Here is an 18,849-nt window from a genome sequence, read left to right as displayed (position 1 = left end):
TCAGGATGTACTAACCAAGAAAGAATGATATGGATGACAAGAAGTAAAACTATAAACTAGATCCTATTTCCCAAGTACAACAAATAAGGGCACTATTATCTTCTTCTGTCACTCTCTGCCTTTCGCAAAATGCATTTGTGAGAATGTAAAATCCTAAAACTATAACTCACAATTCGAACCTAGAAGTAGATTACAAATCAGGCCCATTTCAGGATCAATAACGTAGTTACATTTCTCTCTTATTTTTCACCATGATGCTAAGGCTTATAAATTGTAGATCAACAATCTGTTTAATCCAGTTTGGAGGATAACTCTTATCTATATTATGGAAGTTCATCTTTCAACCAACATTCAGCACCATGAAGAACTTCTAGCAACTACATGGCAACCATATATTAAACCAGCAATATTTAAAAATATAAAAGGAAAATCTTAACAGAATATAAGACGTGTAGAAAATCAACTCTACAAACTTATATGCTTCATCATGTTAGTCATGTGTATAGTTGTAGTAAGCACATTGAAAGAGACAATACAATTACCAGCTCAAGAAGAAAATGTGAATCTTGAGAATATAACTCTTGTGAAAGACAATGAAGTGCTCTCCCCAGCCGAGCATGCTGCTTCTTTAACATGCTACTTTCAGTGCTAGAAAGACTTGGATCCAAACCAAATTCATCCTGCCTGATAGATTCAATGACCAGGGCTGCATTCTTCTCTTCATCAAGTTCAGACAAGCAAGGCGTGTGACCACTGCCAATTCTATCATCAAAAACATTTAACCCATCAATTGACCGACAAACTCCAGTACTCTCTTCATTATGCCCATCTTTCACAACAGATACGCTCATATTTGCTTCAGAAATGGAAGACTCACCCAATGCATCTTGCATATTCTTTGAGCCTATGCTAATCTCAGGCCCAGTAGCTTTCAAGCATAAAGTTGCAGATGCAAACAGCTCAGTAGGATCACTGGAACAAAATGAATGGTAATCATCAATCCACTCCACAATACCAAGAGACAATCCTACTTCATGAAGCATGAGACGCTGCTCTGTTTGATTGCATTCACACAAAATGGCAGAAGCAGCATCTTTGATGAGAGCACGCATTCCAGAAAGCAAAACATCAGCAGCAAAACCATGAAACTCTCTGGGTAAATAGCCAAGACAATCAAGGACAAACCTTGACACAAAAGGCACAACATTAATCATTTTGCAAAAGTTAATGTGTAACTCACTACTCAAATTACTAGTAGCAACTTCATCAACCATTTTCTGTGTACTGTTTCCTTGCATGAGAGAGTTCTGGCTGTCATTTACTTCCATATTCTCCAGAGAATTCTTCATAATAACTTCAAATGCATGGCGCATATGACATTTTAAAAGGGACAAGGGAACATATTTTTCTCCCCCAACTAACGAGAATAGAGATAACAGCTGCAGTGCTGTTCGGAAAGGGGATCCTTGAAGTGCAGCTTCCAAGAATGAATCCACAGTAGCTGAATGATCTATGCGCATGACCTTTCCATCTTTAGTCACCAAACACAATAACTCTTTTGTGTTGACTTCACTCAACAACCATGGTACAAAAGGACCAAGTGAGGGAGCAAATATGAGGTCCCAGTGTGCCCAAAAGTTTAAATCTGACATCAGCGGTGCCCTAAGTAAGACTTCAATTGCATCCTTGGATGTAACGGATTTAAGGGGTACTGCTTTCTGGCTGAGGTCAATTCTCACATTGGTGGTTTCCAATAAATCATTTTCATCATGGGCTGATGAGCCTTCAACTGGATACATTTCAAATAATGTGACAGAAAATAGCACACCTTTAGAAGTTACATTGTTCTTATGATTCCCCACAATATCTAGAAAATCTGCCATGGAACCATTTTCTGAAATTTTGAAACTGATCAAAGGGAATTGCCTCATAAGCAGTGAAGAAATCATCTGCTTTGTCATTGTTTCATTGTCCCATAATCCATTCAAAGCTTGTGACACTAAAACAATCAACTGATACTGGAGCATGCAAACCTCCAAAGGGGATTTTTCATATATGTCACCTGTTAAGAAGTTGTATATCTCATCAGGTAGCAAAGAGGCATGTTTTTCTAGGAACATTAAAAACTCCCCATAACCAAGGGACTTGAATGTCTTGACGCAAAATTGCTCCACCAACCAAAACTCACAATCATTAAGCTTCCTTAAGAGCATAATTGTCCTTTCTAGAAGTGATTTACCATAAGCCATGACTTCATAGTCAAGCTCAAAATACAGTGCTACTTTCCTGAAAATGTCTTCAACAGAAACACCTGTGACATCTAATTACACATCATAACAAGGTATAAAAGTTAATAGGGGGAAAATATTGAAATGATAGTCAAATGAGGGAGGGAAACTCAAAAAACAGAAGCTGCCCAAATTCACTGCAAGTATATAACAACAAATCATTCCCAGAAGCCAAATGAAAATAGACCTTTTGGTTGGTGAATATCAAAGTCCAACATAATGTTCGTAGAAATTTAAGCACGAATATTACAATAGTGACACTATGAGGAGAATCTAATTAGGAAATTTTTTATAAATTTCAGCAAAATTTTAACAGTCAAGATAATATCAAAATGTGTACTCCAGTCACGGGTTTGAACTATTATTTAGCAGAGCCTATTTCCAAAAGCAAATAGTACTCACTGTGTGTGCGCTCCACACCATGCTCAGCTATGACTGATGCATCCTTAACACTTGGTTCAACATCTATGATCTCATATTCAGAACATTTTTCCATGCTTGTTTGCGTCAATTCCTGTTGACTTTTGGTTTGGCAAGTATCAGACATGCAGTCCCACATTCCAGATTTCATAGATGATACCTGCAATATGGAAAAAGCAATTAATAATAATGTTTAATCTCATATAACAGCATCATAACAGGATTTTGATAGGTAAGTCAATACGTCTATGCAAACAGAAAACATAAAAAATAATGAAAATAACGAGACTCTAACAAACAGAAGGTGCCATTATAGCACCTATACCATCTGGAGGAACCTAAAAGATCATTTTGTAGAACACACAAAAAAAAAAAAAAACCCGTGCTGAGGTCATACGATAAACTTCATTTGGATACAAATGTCTTAAACATATACTTTAGATGGCATAGATAACTACATATGAGTCATAAAAATACAATTACAAACAGGTTAGGTAAGAAGCACCCTGAAATTTTACAAGGCCATGCAACTAGCGCCACTAATGGTAATCATACACTTCTCTTTGCGAATAATTAAGGCCATTAGGATATATATATATATTCTAGGTTGCTGCCTGGCGCCAGGGATGATTTCGCAGTCCTTCCACCGTCGGGCGAAGTCGCGGCTATGGCAGAGACGCTAACGAAGATAGTTTTGTCTGGAAAGGGGCCGGCGAGGAAGTTTCTATTGAGGGCTGGTGGTCCGGGACAGGTTTCGACAAGGGGTTTTACTGTCCAGGCAAATCCGACGATGGGTGTTTTTGTCTCGGATTCCTCGGTAAAGTCGCAGGTTGCCCCTCTTGTTTCTGAAGTTTCCCCTACTCCGGCAGTCGGTATCGCGGATCAGTGCCCTCTGACGAGTGGGTTGAGATTTTCTGCCATGGGGATTCTGGGTAAGCAGCCTGGCAGTTGGGTGTTGCCGGCTATCTCAAGGTCTGCTGCCGGAGGTTATGTGGAGTCCGGGAGGGTAGAATCCCTGGGGTGTGGCCCTGTGGATCAATCTCCGGGCGGCTCTGAGTTGGGTACGCTGGGAAAGGAGTCGGGCCTTTGCACAATGCAGACAATAAATTTGGGTGGAGTCCTCACTATAGAAGTGAATCCTTTTGCTCAGGAGTCTTTTGTCCCGAATTCTCTGGATGAGGAGAAGTTGGAGGTGCAGGAGAGGGCTTATATTATCAAGGCTTGTAAAGAAGTCGGCCTCTCTTGCGATGGAGAAGATAAGAAGCTTGAGGAGACCATTGGGGTTATTATTGCTGACAATAAGGGCAATGAAATGGAAAGGGAAGAGATTTCTCCTGTAGTTAAAAAAGGTAAGAGAGAGCTTAATAATCTACAGTCTTCTGTTAACCTTTTGGAGTTTTCTGCGAGGGAAAGGAATAAGGGGAGGGCCAATCGAGTTAAATCAAGAAGATCAAGATTCTTTCTTGGAATGTGAGAGGTATGAACGAGAGGGATAAGAGGTTGAGGGTTAATTTGTTAAGAAGTTGGAAGGCTGATTTGGTTTGTTTTCAAGAGACGAAGTTGGATTTTATTTCGTTTAGCTTAATGAGGAGTTTATGGGGCTGCCCGTATGTGGAGTAGTGCTATGTCCCTTCCATTGGGGCCTTGGGTGGCATTTTGCTCATGTGGGATAAGAGGGTTGTTGAGAAAGTAGATGTTGTTTTGAGGCATTATGTGGCGGCCTGTTCTTTCAAAAATGTTGAGGATGGTCTTACTTGGCCATTCGTGGGGGTGTATGGGACTAATAGAGTCACTTCCAGGCGTCTCCTTTGGGAGGAGTTGGCAGGGGTTTTGAGCTGTTGGGAAATGCCGTGGTGTATTGGTGGGGATTTTAATGTCACTCTTTATCCAAGTGAAAGGTCGAGGGGTGCTTATTCTTGGTCTGCAATGAGGGGTTTTGGAGAGTTCATTTCGAAGCAGGGCCTCATGGACCTTCCTTTAGTTGGGGGGATATCTACCTGGTCTAATAATCAGTCTTGGTCTAGGCTTGACCGTTTTTTAGTTTCTCCAGATTGGGAAGCTCGTCATCTGGACTTGCCTCAAAAGAGGTTGCTTCGGGTGTGCTCCGATCATGCTCCTATTATCTTGGATTGCAATTCTTTTTCGGGAGGTAAAAGACCTTTTAAATTTGAGAATATGTGGCTTAAAGTGGAGGGTTTTGTGGATAAAGTTCGCAGTTGGTGGGTCTCGTATCAATTTCAAGGTACTCCGAGCTTTATCCTCTCTAAAAAGATGCAAGTTCTTAAATGGGACATCAAGAGATGGAATGCTCAAGAGTTTGGCAACGTGGGGGCTTGTATTAAGGCTTGTATGGATGATCTTAAAGCTCTTAATAGGGTGGAGGAGGAGAGAGGGTTATCCACGGAAGAGATTGAGAGGAAAAAGGTGCTTGCTGGTGAGTTAGAGTTCTCCCTTCTCCTAGAAGAAATTAGTTGGAGGCAAAAATCTAGGATCCGTTGGTTGAAAGAGGGTGATAAGTGCACGAAATTCTTTCATCGGATTGCTAATGCCAATCGAAGGCAGAATTTTATTGAGGCTTTGAACATTGATGGTTCTTCTACTTCTGATCAAGAGGCTATTAGTAATCATATCACTCGCTTTTATGAGTCACTCTTCTCGGAGACTCTAAGTTGGAGACCGAGGTTGGATAATATTCACTTTGACATGTTGGATGTTGATGAGTCTTCTAATCTGGAAGCTCCCTTCGAGGAAAGGAAGGTGGTTAAAAATATGGATAGGGACAAGGCTCTGGGTCTGGATGGTTTTTCTATGGCTTTTTTCCAGGACTGTTGGGATGTGATCAAATTGGACATTACGGTTGTTTTTGCAGAGTTCTACGATCGAGGTAAATTTGAAAAAAGTCTTGATGCTATGTTTATTTCTCTTATTCCGAAGTCTCATGGGGCATCCGAGCTGAAGGACTTTCGTCCTATCAGTCTTGTGGGGGGGACCTATAAGATTATTGCCAAGGTGTTAGCCAACAGAATGAGGGGAGTTATGGATCGGGCCTTCTCCAATCCGCAGAATGCCTTCGTCAAAGGTAGACATATTTTGGATTCGGTTTTTATTGCCAATGAATGCCTGGATAGCCAAATCAGATCTAGGGATCCCAGCTTATTGTGTAAGTTGGATATGGAAAAGGCTTATGATCATTTGAACTAGAAGTTTTTACTTTACTTGTTGAGAAGGTGCGGGTTTGGTGCGAAATGCTGTTTATGGATTGAGCATTGTATCTCGTCTGTGCGGTTCTCGGTTTTGGTCAACGGTTCTTCCCCCGGCTTTTTTGAGAGTTCACGTGGGGTGAGACAAGTCGATCCTCTCTCGCCTTTTTTGTTCATCTTGGTCATGGAGGCATTCAGCAGGATGATTAATGCTGCTATTAATAGGGGTTTCATCGATGGTTTCTTTGTGGGTGACAAAGAGTCTGATCGGGTAAATGTCTCTCACCTTCTTTTTGCTAATGATACGCTGGTTTTTTGTGGGGCATTTATTAAAGCCCTTCTCATTGGATTCGAAGCTGTCTCGGGGTTAAAAGTAAATCGGGCCAAATCTGTTTTGGTCCCGGTTGGGGATGCGGTTGAGGTGGGTGAGTTGGCTGGTATTCTGGGTTGTGGCACTAGTTCTTTGCCTTTGAAGTATCTGGGTCTTCCGTTAGGGGGTTTGTTCAAGCTTTTGGCTATATGGGAAGACATGTTGGAGAAGATTGCTAGAAGGTTGGCTCCTTGGAAACGTTCGTACTTGTCAAAGGGGGCTAGGCTCACTCTCATCAAGAGTACCTTATCCAATCTACCTACCTATCTCATGTCTCTTTTTCCTATCCCTGCTTCTGTGGCAGATCGCATTGAGAAGATTCAACGGGACTTTTTATGGGGTGGGCTCAATGATGAGCCTAATCTCCACTTGGTTAGTTGGCATGTGGTATGCTCTTCGATTTTTGAGGGTGGTCTAGGGATTCGGAGTTTGCGGCTATTCAATCAAGCTCTCTTGGGGAAATGGTTGTGGAGATTTGCAAATGAGGAAGGAGCTTGGTGGAGAAGAATCGTGGTGGCTAAGTATGGGGTGTTTTGGGGCGGTTGGCATTCTAAAGTTCCTCGTGGAATGCATGGGGTGGGATTATGGAGATACATTTGTAGGGGTTGGAGGTCGTTTCACTATCACATTAGATTTGATCCTGGGTCGGGGTCGAAAGTCAAATTTTGGGAGGATGTTTAGTGTGGTGAGATGCCCCTCAAGGATGCTTTTCCCGGTCTCTTCAATATTGCTAGGAACAAGGATGCTTCCATTGCCGATATCAGGGAGAGTTCAAATGGTACGGTTCCTTGGAATGTTACCTTTACTCGTAGTATTCATGATTGGGAGGAGAGGGTTTTAGCCTCCCTTTTCTCGCTCTTGTATTCACTCTCGATGCGTGGGGAAGGGGAGGATCGGATGTGGTGAATTCCTTCTAGAAAATGGAAGTTTGAGGTTCGTTCTTTTTACAGGAAGCTTGTCCTTAAAGAGCCCAACCTCTTTCCTTGGAAAAGTATTTGACACACCAAGGCTCCTGCAAGAGTGGCGTTTTTTGCTTGGTCGGCTGTCCTTGGGAAATCTCTTACCTTGGATAATGTCCGGAAGAGAGGTATTGTTGTTATTAATCGTTGTTGTATGTGTGAATTGGAAGGGGAGTCGGTGGATCATCTTTTTCTTCATTGTGGGGTTGCGCGCGCTTTGTGGGCTGTTATCTTCTCTCGCTTCAACTTGAGTTGGGTTATGCCTAGAAGCGTTAAAGAGATGTTCGCTAGCTGGTGGTCAAGCGGAAAATCCCATAGCGCTGTGGTGTGGAAGATGGTTCCTCTGTGTCTTTTATGGTGCCTTTGGAAGGAAAGGAATACTAGATGTTTTGAGGATTTGTCGAGGAATCTAGAGGACCTAGTTCATTTCTTTTTGTACACGCTTTTCACTTGGACTACAGGCTGGCTTGCTCCCTTAGTAATCAATTTTCCTGATTTTCTTTTTATGTTCTCTTCTTCTTTCTCCCCTCCTTAGTCGCTCTCTTGTATACTACCTGTGTACTTGGGTTGCGCCCCTCTGTGCTCTTTAATGCATCATTACTTATCAAAATATATATATATATATATATATATATATATATATATGTATATATATAGAGAGAGAGAGAGAGAGAGAGAGAGAGTAATTTCCACTCCAGTGAAATAAGATCTAATTTCAAAGTCATTAGACATACATTCTTTCTAGGTGAAAATAACACGTGCACTCGTACAGGATTGAACCCATGATCTCACCCTTAAACCCTAACTTATCAGTAGAGGAGATATCATTTGGTCTGAAGACCGTTGGCCTCATCAATCAACTTAATATCATGAACCTACTTGTAGAATTTTGACACCAACAATATAAGATGAAAAAAAAAAAGAAAAAAAAAAGTGGAACAGAGCACATAGAAGCACAAGAAACGGCAATCCAGGGAAGTAACATTATAGAGCAGCGTATAAAAGAGCATAAAGGTAAAATATGTCCATTAACCAAGTCGTCAATCAAGCATTGCCTGATTATGAAACTCGGAAAAACCTTATCAGGAGTACCATAGAGCAGTTTTTATCTATAAAAAGCAAGATTTTAAAAGTGACTAGTCATATTATCCTAAAGACGTTGTCATCATCCGATTGTAAGACCTTTTTTAAAAAATTAAAAAAAAAAAAGTAAACAGTTGCCAGTCAGAATTAAGAATCTTAAATTTCCACCAAAATTGTCTTGCAAACTAGTGGCTGTTGAAGCATAAGAACAATCCTTAACAAATAGGATTGCCAGAAAAATAATTTCTTTTTTCCCCTTTTGGCTGGAAGAGAAGAGAGATATTCTAATAGAATACAATAATGGTATATCTGTTAAACGATTAATAGCTGTAAATCTAAAGTGTTATATTTCTTTATTTGAGGCATTCTCCAGCAATGACCTTCTCAACCTTTTCATAACAAACAAAATTTACCAACACAAAGACTTGTAGAAAAGAAAAAGTAGCTTTATAAAAAAAATTTATCATGCAAAGTGAAAGCAACAGTAGAGAAAAAAAAAAAAAAAAAAGGCTACAGTTCAAAATCCAGTTTATATCATCAAAATCAACTGTCATTTGTCTATATCCAGCTTTTGATTCCTTCAAAGTCGAAAAAATAGCATTAGATAGGATACTTGTTCCTTTTTATAAAGTAATAAACTTAATTGAAAGAAAAGAGCACACTCTAGTACATGGGGAGTATACAAGTGGACTTGAGATTAATTGGTCTAACAAAGAAACCAGATTCCCAACCCTACATATAAAATATGAATTAGTGAAAATACAGATATATTGGTAATCATAAGATTCTATTAACCAGTTAAATTACATGCTCCATTGCATGGTACTAAAATTCAACACAATCGACTTACTGCAATATTTAGTAATCCAATAAATGGGAAGGATGACAACATTGATCTCATTTTCTTCCCTTGAACTTTTTTGTTATAAAATTGAAGCATCCCTTCAAAAACCTACAAACATTAGGAGATATCAGCTGACAATTACATTCCATTAATGTAAGCATGAACAAACAAAACAAAAACAAAAAAGACCAGCCCCTGCTACGAAATGAAACATTAGAACAAGAAATAAAACAACAGGCATAATACTTTTTTTTTGATAAGTACTAATGATATAAAAAGCACAAAGGGGTGCAACCCACATACACGGGAAGTATACACAGAAAGCGCCTAAGAGGGAGAGAAATGAAAAAGAAAATCAGAGAAACTAGTCACTAAAGGAGCTAGCCAAGCGGCCGTCCAAGAGTAAAGAGTAAAGAAGAAAAAATGAGTCAATTCCTCTATGGTCCTAATGGAATTTTCAAAACATCTAGCATTTCTTTCATTCCATATACACCATATAAGACACAGAGGGATCATCTTCCACACAATCGCGCTTCGAGATCGACCTCCCGACCACCAGCTATCGAACAAGTCCCTCACCCGGCAAGGCATGACCCAATGCAACCCAAACCGCTTAAAAATCGTGTGCCAAAGAGCACTTGCGATCTCACAGTGGAGAAGAAGATGATCGACTGACTCTCCGTTCTTCTTGCACATACAACACCATTCCACTACCACTATGTTCCTCTTACGCAGAGTATCATGAGTCAAAATTTTACCTAGAGCCGCATTCCACCCGAAAAATGCCACTCGCTGAGGCGCCTTAGTACACCAGATGCTCTTCCAAGGAAACTCCTCTTGATTAGAATTGGACAAGGCCTTGTAGAGCGACTTAATCTCAAACTTGCCCTTCTTGGACGCCGAACAGCAAATACGATCTGCACTGTCTATGGAAACCTTGCAAGAATACAACCGATCAAAAAAAGGAGAAACCAAATCCATCTCCCAATCTTGGACCGGCCGTACAAAATGACATTCGACTCGACAACCCCATTCCTCCAAGTAAAATTATCCTTCACCCAAGCTTCTTTGTGTTTGGCGATACTAAATAAGGAAGGGAAGGCTTGCTTCAAGAGATTGTCCCCACACCAAATATCATGCTAGAAACGAATTTTTGAACCCTCCCCCACCTCAAACCGAATACCTTTGGCAAAAAAATTCTACCCTTTGCGAATATGCTTCCATAGACCCACACCATGAGAACCCGAAACCTCCTTCGTGCACCACCCACCTTCTTGGTCTTCATACTTAGCTTTGATAATCTTACACCAAAGAGCCTTGCTCTCATTCGCATATCTCCAAAGCCATTTCCCTAAAAGAGCTTGATTAAACTGGAACAACTTCCGAATGCCAAGACCACCATAGCGAAGGGGACGGCAGACTTGGTTCCAACTTACAAGATGCAACTTAGGCTCATATCCCATTCCTCCCCACAAGAAATCTCTTTGGACTTTCTCAATCCTTTTAGCTAAATGAAAGTGTAAATCCTTTTAGCTAAACAGTAGGCATAATACAAAATGAAAGTGTAAATTCTTCAATCTCTTACACTCCTTTTTCTTAACATGCTACAGGAAAAATTACAATAAAGAAAATAAGAGAAAAGAATATAGGAGAAGCTCATTCTTTTTCCTTTGGTTAGACAAAAAGGGTATATTAATATATATATATATATATAGAGAGAGAGAGAGAGAGAGAGAGAGAGAGCGATGCTTTTGTATTTTTCTTCCTTACGACTATGATGTGGGAGGCAAACTCGAAAATTTGCAAAGCCAACATATACTCCTTCACAGATCCAAAACAATCCTATATATTTGAAAATTCTAACTATAGGGGTAATTTAGTGATTCTGCAAATTATCCCTGTAATTATTTGGGTATGAGTCTTGCTTATTTTGATTCTTGTTAGATTGGCTTTTTGTAGCTGGAGTATGTTTTTTTTTTTATTAAGTAAAGTCAATGTATTAAAAAGCGTAAGGGGCGCAACCCATGTACACAGGAAGTATACAAAAGAGCCCACTACATAAGCTTTAAACTGAAAAGGACGCACAGAAATCTATAAATTCCGTGAGCGTTGAAGCTTGCGAAGAATACCCCAAGACCCTCCATGATAAAAGTGTTTGGAGCACCATTTTCTTCAAATCTATAATTCCCATCTCCCGATCCTCAAAACTCCGCGCATTCCTTTCTCTCCATAAGGACCACATTACACACAAAGGGGCCATCCGCCAAAGGTGTATGACTGTCCGCTTCCCCCTTTGCCCTCTCCAACTTCCCAAACATTCCTTCAAACTCCCCAGCATCACCCACGTTATACCAAACAGCTGAAAAATCATATTCCATACCTCTATAGCCACTTCACAATGCACTAAAAGGTGATCAATAGATTCGCCACTTTTCTTGCACATACAACACCACTCTGTCACAATGATGTTCTTCTTTCGTAGGTTGTCCAAAGTTAAAATTTCCCCTCCATACGAAGAAAGCCACACGTGGAGGAGCTTTACTCTTCCAAATAAGCTTCCACGGGCCATCCACCGGGGCTGTATTAGTCTTCACCTTGTAGAAAGACTTCACCTCAAAAGTTTTCCTTTTTGAGGGAGTTTTCCTTGTAGCTGGAGTATGTGTCTTGTCTAGTTAGTAAATAGTCTTTTGCTTTGCTTAGTAGGAGTTTTAGTGTTTTCCATTTTTCTTACAAGAAGTGATTTTATTAAAGAAATTATAAGTGCAGGAAGTGTACGTTTAAAGATTACAATCAGCATTAAGGATCTAAAAAATCTAAAAAACAAGACACATGGACACCACAATCAGCCAACATCCAATCACACAGATCTCAAAAATAGAGTTTTCAATTTGCAAGTAGAGAACTTAAACCTGTTTTTTTTTTTAGTAAGTAATTTCATTAAAGGGTTAAATACCTTTGACCCAGCTGTGGTTTAACAACTTTATTTTTTGCCCCCTAGGTTTTAGTTTTTATTATAGGTGGTACTTCGACTATTCATAAAGACGGAGATGGTACCTCCGTCTAACTTCCGTCCACAATTTGACGGAAATCCACGCCAGCGCTCCTAAAAACTCAACACGTGTCCATATACCTAATTAAAAATAAAAAATAAAATTTTTTAAAATTAAAATGATTAAAAACATTAAAAAACTAAATTAAATTACAATTTTTTTTTTTCAAATAAAAAACATTTTGGGGAAAAGGGCTGGCTGGCCACCCCAAAAGGCCAATGAAAAAAAAATTTGCAAAAACAGAGAGAGAGACCAGGGAAGATTGACCACATAGAGCTTTCTTTTGGGGTTTGGTTCCTGGCTTTGCTCTTGTATTTCTTCTACCACAGCCTGCAGCGCAGAGCATAGTTCAAAGCAGGGGCTTCTTGTGGGTTTTTTGAGAATGAGGGTGTGACGAGAAGGAGTGAAACTGCGAAAATGATAAGGGACAGAACTGGAAACCTGGAGCTTTATGGAGGGTAGTTGTTTAGGGGTTAAGGGAACTTAGGGGAAGGGAAGATTGACCACATAGAGCTCTGATCTATGTCCTTGGGGGTGGTTTGGCCACCTGGCCACCCCTTTTCCAAAAAAAAGGATTTTTTTTTTTTTTTAATTTTAATTTTAATTTAATTTTTTAATGTTTTTAATCATTTTAATTTTTTTAAGAATATGGACACGTGTTGAGATTTTAGTGGCGCTGACGTGAATTTCCGTAAAATTTTGGACAAAAGTTAGACGGAGGTACCATCTCCGTCTTTATGAATAACCGAGGTACCACCTATGATAAAAACTAAAACCGAAGGAGCAAAAAATAAAATTGTTAAACCACATAGGGCAAAAAAGTATTTAACCCTTCATTAAAAGCTTAGAGGGGCGCAACCCAAATACGCAGAAAGTATACAAGAGAGGCCCTTAATTAGGGAGTAAAAGAAGAACACAAGTTCAAAAATTCCGTAAGACTAGAAAAGCGAGGACCATCGTACACCACTATCCAAGCAAAAAATAATTTGCGCATAGCAGCTTTTAACTCTAACACCAATCTCTCATAATCTTTGAAACTCCTTGCATTCCGCTCTCTCTAAATACATTGAATTAAGCACAAAGGAGCCATCCTCCAAGATTCGAAAATGCAACAACTTTCAAATTGACCTCTCCAGCTGTAATACTCCAAAAATAAATACATGAATAAACATATTTGTTTAAATGGTAATAATAATTTACAAAAATGAGAACCTTCATTTTATTCAAGTAAAGTGTTTTACAATCCTCTAGATAAACTGTCAAAAATATTTTAAAAAAATATATGCTTTAAATAAAGTTTTGATTTTCGAACATTCGAAGTTTCCTCCCAAATGTTCAACCTTTCCTCTTGAACGATCGAAGTTTCCTCCCAAACGTTTGATCTTTCCTCTTGAACGATCTTTCCTCCCGAACGTTTGATCTTTCCTCCCAACGACTTTTAAACTCTCTCAGGTTGAGCCAAGGTGGTAAGGATGGATTGTGTTGGATCCCTTCCAAAAGCTAGAGGTTCGAGATCAAATCTTTTTATACGGCACTTACCTCTCTGTCTCTCCCTACGAGAGTGGTGTTCTTCTTCTTTTTTTGATAAGTAATAATGCATTAAAAGAGCACAAAGGGGCGCAACCCAAGTACACAGGAAATATACAAGAGAGCGACTAAGAAGTGGAGAAAGAAGAAGAGAACATAAAAAGAAAATCAGGAAAGTTGATCACTAAGGGTGCAAGCCAGCCTGCCGTCCAAGTGAAGAGAGTGTACAAAAAGAAATGAACAAGGTCCTCAAGGTTTCTCGACAAATCCTCGAAGCATCTAGCATTCCTTTCCTTCCATAGACACCATAAAAGACAAAGGGGAACCATCTTCCACACCACTGCACTACGGGATTTATCTCCCGACCACCAGCTCGCAAATATCTCATTGACGCTTCTAGGCATAACCCAACACATGTTGAACCAAGAGAAGATCACGTCCCACAAAGTGCGCACAACCCCACAATGAAGAAAGAGATGATCCACAGACTCCCCTTCCGATGCACACATGCAACATCGGTTAATCACAACAATACCTCTCTTCCGAACATTATCCAATGTAAGATTTCCCAAGGGCGGCCGATCAAGCAAAAAATGCCTCTCGAAGGAACCTTGGTACGACAAATACTTTTCCAAGGGAAGTGGTTGGGCTCTTTAAGAGCAAGCTTCCTATAAAAAGAGCGAACCTCAAACTTCCCTTTTCTTGAAGGAATCCACCACATCCGATCCTCCCCTTCCCCACGCATCGAGAGCGAATACAAGAGTGAGAAAAGAGAGGCTAAGACCGTCTCCTCCCAATCTTGAATTCTACGAGTAAAGGTAACATTCCAAAGAACCCTGCCATTTAAACACTCTCTGATATCCGCAATGGAAGCATCCTTATTACTAACTATATTGAAGAGAACAGCAAAAGCCTCCTTGAGAGACAACTCGCCACACTAAGTATCCTCCCAAAATTTGACTTTCGACCCCACTCTAGGATCAAATCTAAAGTAACTTTGAAACGACTTCCAGCCCCTACAAATGTATTTCCATAACCCCACCCCATGTGATCCACGAGGGACCTTAGAACGCCAACCACCCCAAAACACCCCATACTTCGCCACCAAGATTATTCTCCACCAACCCTCTTCCTCATGAACAAATCTCCACAACCATTTCCCCAAAAGAGCTTGATTAAATAAACGCAAACTCCGAATCCCTAAACCACCCTCAGAAACCGAAGAGCAAACCTCGTGCCAACTAACCAAGTGGAACTTAAACTCATCATTGAGCCCACCCCATAAAAAATCCTATTGGAGCTTCTCAATGCGACTTGCCACAGTAGCAGGAATAGGAAAAAGAGACAGAAAATAGGTAAGGAGATTGGATAAGGTGCTTTTGATGAGGGTGTGCCTAGCCCCCTTTGACAAATACATACGTTTCCAAGAGGCCAACCTTCTGGCAACCTTCTCCAACATGCCCTCCAAGACTGCACAGAACCTGCCGACAACCACCACAGACCTTGCCGATAGCCGCCAAGGATTCTCCACTAACCAAGAAACTGCCGAATAGCAGTTTAGAACCCACCAGAATGATCGACAACTCCCCTTAAGTTATCGACTGCCACAAAAACAACAACCCAGTCCCACCCCAAGCTTGACAATTCCTACGCCCCTCAACAGGTAACTGAAAACAACCCTAATTTAGATGATGGCTCTCATACCATGTCAATTGTACTGAATACCTCTCAATGTGAGGGTTTCTCATATTATATAGGAATTGTCTAGCTAATTACAAGTTGTATCTCAACGATTACAGTAATCTAGGAGAACAAATAAGGCAACTAAAATCTACCTATTAATTACAAGATACTATAGCTATAATACAAAAATATACCATAACTAGAAAGACTAATTATGGCTAAATATATATATCATATCTGACTGACATCTCCGTGAAGAGCGACTCATAAAAACGGGTGATGTGATTACTAATAGCCTCTTGCTCAGAAGTAATAGTGCCATTAAAGTTCAAAGACTATAGAATTCGGTCTTCTATTAGCATTAGCAATCTGATGGAAAAATTTCGTGCACTTATCACCCTCTTTCAACCAACGGATCCTCGACTTTTGCCTCCAACTGATTTCTTCTTGTAAGAGGGAGGATTCTAACTCTCTAGCAAGCATCCTTTTCCTCTCAATCTCTTTAGAATATAACCCTCTCTCTTCCTCCACCCTATCAAGAGCTTTAAGATCATCCATACGGGCCTTAAAACAAGCACCCACATCGCCAAAATCTTGAGCATTCCATCTTTTAATGTCCCACTTCAAAGCTTGCATCTTTTTAGAAAGGATGAAGCTCGGAGTACCATGAAAATGATACGATGCCCACCAGCTGCGAACTTTATCCACAAAACCCTCCACTTTAAGCCACATGCTCTCAAATTTGAAAGGTCTTTTGCCTCCCAAAGATAAATTGCAATCCAGAATAATAGGAGCATGATCGGAACAAACCCGAAGCAACCTCTTTTAACGCAAGTCCTGATAACAGCCTTCCCAATCCAGAGAAACGAGAAATCGGTCAAGCTTAGACCAAGAGCGATTATTAGACCAAGTAGAGATCCCCTCAAGTAAGGGAAGGTCCATGAGGCCCTGCTCCGAAATGAACTCGCCAAAATCCCTCATAGAAGACCGAGAATAAGCTCCCCTCGACCTTTTACTTAGATAAAGTGTGACATTGAAATCCCCACCAATGTACCACGACATATCCCCTGCCAGCTCCTCCCAAAGAAGACGCCTGGGATTGATTCTATTAGGCCCATACACCCCCGCGAACGCCCAAACAAGACTATCCTCAACATTTTTGAACGAACAGGCCGCCACATAACTCCCCAAAGCAACATCTACCTTCCCACACAAGCAAAATACCACCCGAAGCCCCAGAAGAAGAGACAGAACACCACTCCACAGACGGGCAGCCCCATAAGCTCCTCACAAAACTAAGTGAAATAAAATCCATCTTCATCTCTTAAAAACAAACTAAATCTGCCTTCCAACTTCTTAGAAGATTTCTAACCCTCAACCTCTTTTCCCTCTCATTCAAACCTTTCACATTCCAAGACAGAATTTTGAGCTTCATAATTTAACTCGATTGGCCTTTCCCTTATTCCTATCCCTTATAGAATTCTCCAAATAATTAACAGAAGACTGCAGATTATTGATCTCTCTCATACATTTTTTAACCACAGGCGTTATCTCTTCCCTTTCCATTTCATTGGCCTTGTTTTTTTTTTTTTGATAAGTAATGATGATATATAAAAAGAGCGCAGAGGGGCGCAACCCATATACACGGGAAGTATAAATAGAGAGCGCCTAGGAGGGGGAGAAATGAAAAAGAAAATCAGAGAAACTAATCACTAAAGGAGCTAGCCAAGCGGCCATCCAAGAGTAAAGAGTAAAGAGAAAGAAATGAGTCAATTCCTCTATGGTCCTAGTGGAATTTTCAAAACATCTAGCATTTCTTTCATTCCAAATACACCACATAAGACACAGAGGTATCATCTTCCACACAACCGCGCTTCGAGAACGTCCTCCCGACCACCAACTAGCAAACAAGGCCCTCACCCTGCAAGGCATGACCCAATGCAACCCAAAACACTGAAAAATCATGTGCCAAAGAGCACTTGCGAGCTCACAATGGAGAAGAAGGTGATCGACTGACTCTCCGGTCATCTTGCACATACAACACCACTCCATAACCACTATGTTCATTGGCCTTGTTGTCAGCGATAAGAAGCCCAATGGTCTCTTCAAACTTCCTTTCTTCTCCATCGCAGAATAGCCCAACTTCTTTGCAAGCCTTGATAATGAAAGCCCTCTCTTGCACCGCCAGTGGTTCCTCATCTAAAGAATTCGGAAAGAAAGACTCCTGAGAAAAGGAACCCTCTTCATCATGGAAGGCTCCATCCAAATTTACAATCAGCGTCGTGCGAATGCCAGGCTCCTTACCTAGAATACCCAGATGTTGATCAGCGAGACTGCTCCCCAGGATTTCTACCCTCACAGACTCCGCACAAACACCGGCAGCAGACCCTAGGGGTACCGGTGTCGCCCGCTTGCCAGGCTCCTTGCCTAGAATACCCAGAGCAGAAAGACTCGAACCACCCTTCGGAGAGCACTAACCAATCGCCGGATCATAAGAGACGTCAGGAGCGGGGGGGAAAACCTGCGCCTTTACCTGAGGACCCGAGACAAAAACGCGTACTCCCATTGTCGAGATAATCTAAGTAGTGGAACCCACTGGCGAAGCGTCACCCAGAACACCAGCCCTCACCAGAGACTTCTCCTCTGGCCCTTCTCCTGGCAACGCGCCCTTCGTCGGCACCTCTACCGAAGACAGAAGCGATTGAAAGGGGAAGCCGAGCATGGGTACCCCTGTCGAAGATCAGCGACCCAGAACCGGAAATCTCATAATCGACCGGCCCTATTCCAGTCGATGCAACCTTCATCGGCGCCTCTGCCGGAGGCACAGAAACGGTCAATAGGGGAGGACGAAACCTGTCGGAGATCAGCGACCTAGAATCGGCAAGCTCAGAGTTAACATCGACGCACACTGGAGCATATGGGCCGCCCGCCGAAAGAGCCGTCGCTCCTGCAGGCTTCAGCCTTGAACGCGAGCCCTCCCCTTTCTCCAAGGGCCTTGCCACACACTCCACAACAGAAGCATCTTGCATAACCAAGACCTTACTAGCAAGGCCTGGATCAAAATGGGCCGAGCCTTCTTCTTCCTAAAATAAGTCTTAATTGGTTGAACAGGCTTACCATGATCCAACTTGGGCCGCCCAACCTAAGCCTTGTTGAACTAGGCCACGCCACCCTTGATTATATCCCTTCTGACCGATCATCTACAATCACGAGCCACACCATGCTTTGTTGTACAGATCTCCAGATTACTGATCACTGTGTCTAGCCTAACCAAACCCACGTCAACCTCTCCTTTTAGCCTTCTCAACAACTCCCTAGCATTAATTTGCTCGTCTTTTACACAAAATAGGGACTACTCCACATGACAGCCATCTCCCTCCTGTCCCTTCAAGAGCTTAGCACCAGTTATCGATGCTGGCAGCTTC

General features: G+C 41.2%; 1 protein-coding gene across 3 annotated transcripts in view; it reads right to left on the bottom strand.

Annotated features, from left to right (window-relative positions):
• LOC132178371 (protein NO VEIN-like) overlaps window positions 1-18,849 on the bottom strand; it is a 48,491-nt gene that overhangs the window by 22,600 nt on the left and 7,042 nt on the right. For all 3 annotated transcript variants that reach the window (XM_088515404.1, XM_088515405.1, XM_088515406.1), the window contains exons 4-6: window positions 9,171-9,272; window positions 2,691-2,868; window positions 543-2,320 (exon numbers count right to left, since the gene is read on the bottom strand). In XM_088515404.1, coding sequence (XP_088371530.1) covers window positions 543-2,320; window positions 2,691-2,868; window positions 9,171-9,272 — 2,058 coding nt within the window. The remainder of the gene's footprint in view (window positions 1-542; window positions 2,321-2,690; window positions 2,869-9,170; window positions 9,273-18,849) is intronic.

Source organism: Corylus avellana, chromosome 4 (genome assembly GCF_965113065.1).
Source record: "Corylus avellana chromosome 4, dhCorAvel1.hap1.2, whole genome shotgun sequence".
Classification (NCBI taxonomy): domain Eukaryota; kingdom Viridiplantae; phylum Streptophyta; class Magnoliopsida; order Fagales; family Betulaceae; genus Corylus; species Corylus avellana.
Note: the sequence above shows the minus strand (reverse complement) of the source record. Positions and strands in the feature narration are given on the sequence as shown.